The 2,938-nt window shown below is 43.7% G+C and overlaps 1 protein-coding gene across 1 annotated transcript in view; it reads right to left on the bottom strand.

Annotated features, from left to right (window-relative positions):
• Window positions 1-2,324, bottom strand: part of LOC119411195 (glucose-6-phosphate exchanger SLC37A4) — a 14,846-nt gene extending 12,522 nt beyond the window's left edge. The window contains exons 1-2 of the mRNA XM_037678126.1: window positions 2,113-2,324; window positions 1,758-1,990 (exon numbers count right to left, since the gene is read on the bottom strand). Coding sequence (XP_037534054.1) covers window positions 1,758-1,990; window positions 2,113-2,260 — 381 coding nt within the window. The 5' untranslated portion in view covers window positions 2,261-2,324. The remainder of the gene's footprint in view (window positions 1-1,757; window positions 1,991-2,112) is intronic.
• Window positions 2,325-2,938: the final 614 nt, after the last annotated feature.

The raw sequence follows: 2,938 nt of genomic DNA, 5'->3' as shown, positions 1-2,938 counted from the left end.
TTTTTTTTTTTTTTAAACAACCTTGGTTTGAACAATTAGAGCTTAAGTGGACCGCCTCCATCTTAAAACTGCTCCAATCCCAAAATGTCCACAGCAATTCATGCAAATGTCATTTAAACCGATGTCAATTGTGTGTTTCAGTTTTTCTTCTTTTAAAAAATCCTGCTCAAAATGACCAGGCTGCATCAAAAATGACAAAAACATACATTTCATGTGCAGAACTATGTAATGTTATTGGCGGTGATGAAAAAGTTCACATAGTGTTTGCAGGAGTTGCTATAAAATTCTGACGAGTGGAAGGTAAGGTAATCTTTAAGGGGGCAGTCAAACACTTTAATCCAATACAAGTAGTTCCTCGCTACTTTGAGGTTCGACTTTTGTGCACTCGCTCTTTCGTGGATTTTCAAAGTAAAACTGTACACGATGCACGATTGTCAACTTTACTATTACTCACGTGACTGGGACGGTACGGGATACAGTAAAAAGTTAACGGAAAAAATATTTTGGACAGGCGCTGCCTTTTTGTAGTTTTCTTTCAATAAGCTTACACTGTATCGCCACTCTAAAATACTACATTACCCAGAAGCCAACAATGCGTCCAACCGTTGCTTTCTGCTGAAATGGAGGGAAAGTTTGGATCCGATCCGAAAAAGTTTGGTCTGTATTCATAGTGACCAACGCTGAGTGGATGCAGAGAATTGTACAGAACCAACTGGTATTTGGACCAGAGGCGTCGCTTGGAGGTTCTGTGTTTTCTCTGGAGCTCACCCGGACTTTTTTCATCTGGATTTGGACTCGATCGGAACCATTGTTGTGTGGTTTTGTGCTGGCTATCCAAAAGTCCGGCTCTCTCCAAGTCTTGGTGCTCAACGGCTGCAGAAAGCCGATCAGAACCGGACCAAGGCTGATGAGTACCCATATATTTTGCAGTACTGGTCAGTACATACACTATACGTATGTTGTTAAAATGAAGTAGGTTTAAGAGTTTAGAACATTGTGGGCTTCATCGCTGCAGGGTAGGTCTGCCGAACCAGAACCAAGCTGGACTAGAACCAAGCTGCTGTGTTCTGCAGAGCTGGTGAGTAAAGTTTTGCAGTACTGTACAGTACATATACGTATGTTGTTATAATTGCGTAGGTTTAAGAGTTTAGAACATTTCAATAGTGTAGGAGGGGTTTATAAAGCCTTAAAATATATAAACATACTAATATAAATACAGCGTTCCTACTTCGCAGTTTTTCACTTATTACGTGGGGGGGGGGGGTCTACTGTATCTCACTGAGCTGCGATGGTTGTAAACTAGGTGGCAAATGACATTCACGAGGGAGCATCCAACATGGCAGCTGCTGAGGTGAGTACAATGTGGAGGGAAGTGTGCAATGAAACAAAGCAGTCAACATAAACATCAACGAAATAAATAAAACCAGATGATGTTCTCATCAGCTACAAAATTTCCGTTGTCTTGTCTTGTCCATACTGATCAACTGTGCTCCAAAATACTCTGGAGACACGTCATAGTAAACATGTTACAGATTTAAAATGTACACTTTAATGTAAAGGCTAATTTGTCTTGTGTTTCTAACTCTGTGCTGCTTGAACACTAGAATATGTTTTCCCAATCGTTTTTCATGAGACTGATTGGTATTACAGTATATATTGTCATATTTTGCACATTTGTTTTTAAGATCAGCAGTGAAGAACAAAAAACATTAACATCTTGATCCCGATGTGTTGGCCTTGATTCACTGCTCGTGTACCTTACGGAGCACCCTGCCACAGGGGGGCCAGCCCAGACCTTGTCCCAGGCCGTTAATAAACCACAGGACAGAGAAGACGGCAACCGTTGAGGACCAAGAGAAGACCACGTTGATGCATCCCACCAGGAACAGACCAATGGAGAAGAGCCAGCGGGCACTGATCTGGTCTGAAAGCACGCCGCTGATGAACTTACTGATAGCGTAGGCCAAAGACTGACTGCTGGTGATCATACCTGCACACAGAGAGGTGAACACAGATGAAGTGTTCTGAGAGTATAAGACATGTATTACTGCAGAAAGAGCGAAGAGCGCACCAAACTCACATCAAGGCATTGGAAAACCGAGTCACTCTTACCCAGGTCGTCTTTATCCAGCTCGATTTCCTCCATCAGAGAAGGCATGACGAAGGAGAACGTCTTTCTGTTGAAGTAGTACAGCGTGTAGCCCACAAACATGGCCAGAAATACAGTCCCTCTGTAGTACCCATAGCTTGCTGTAGCCATGATGAGCTTTAGCTTGTGCAGAAGTGGACAAAACCAACAAGGGAAAGGTTGCTGGGAGTGGAGCGAGCTCCTGCGCTGCCGGTGACACTGAACTTTGCTTCAGGATCCACAGTTGCAGAAGCAGCTGTTCACAAGCGAGGAGGTGTTTGCGGTCGGTGTGAGAGGTTAATGGTCAACTTCTTCCACCCGGCAGACTGGATGTGGAGCAGTAAGGCAGGACTCCGGGTAACGAGGGGTTAGAGTAAGAAACAAACAGATATGTGGCAACGCTTCGTCTATTTCAACGATAACAGTGCCGTCCTTGTCCTTTGGTGCTATTTGTTCATGTGAGAGTGTTATTGAAGGAGTCCTCAGGCTAATATGTTTAATAATTTACCAGGGAGTCCAACACAGTGACCCCACAGCACAGCACAGCAGGGGGAGGCTCCTGGAGGTCTGCCTCAAGGTGACCCTCATGAGGAGCCCCAACGAACAAAATCACACCAAGCTCAGCGCAGACTGCTTGCTCAATACAAATATAAGTTAAAGGTACATTCAATGTGTTTTTTTCGTCAACATTTGTTTAGACAGGTTAGTCATACTGAGTCACAGGGACTCATTTAAAAAAGAGACCCGTTAGTACTTTGTAATTCTTAGATCCAAACAAAAGGTGGCAAAAAGGAGAAGCGTCCACAGTCT

This window comes from Nematolebias whitei, chromosome 6 (assembly GCF_014905685.2).
Source record: "Nematolebias whitei isolate Nwh7 chromosome 6, NemWhi1, whole genome shotgun sequence".
Lineage (NCBI taxonomy): Eukaryota > Metazoa > Chordata > Actinopteri > Cyprinodontiformes > Rivulidae > Nematolebias > Nematolebias whitei.
This window is presented reverse-complemented; position numbering and strand designations above follow the sequence as displayed.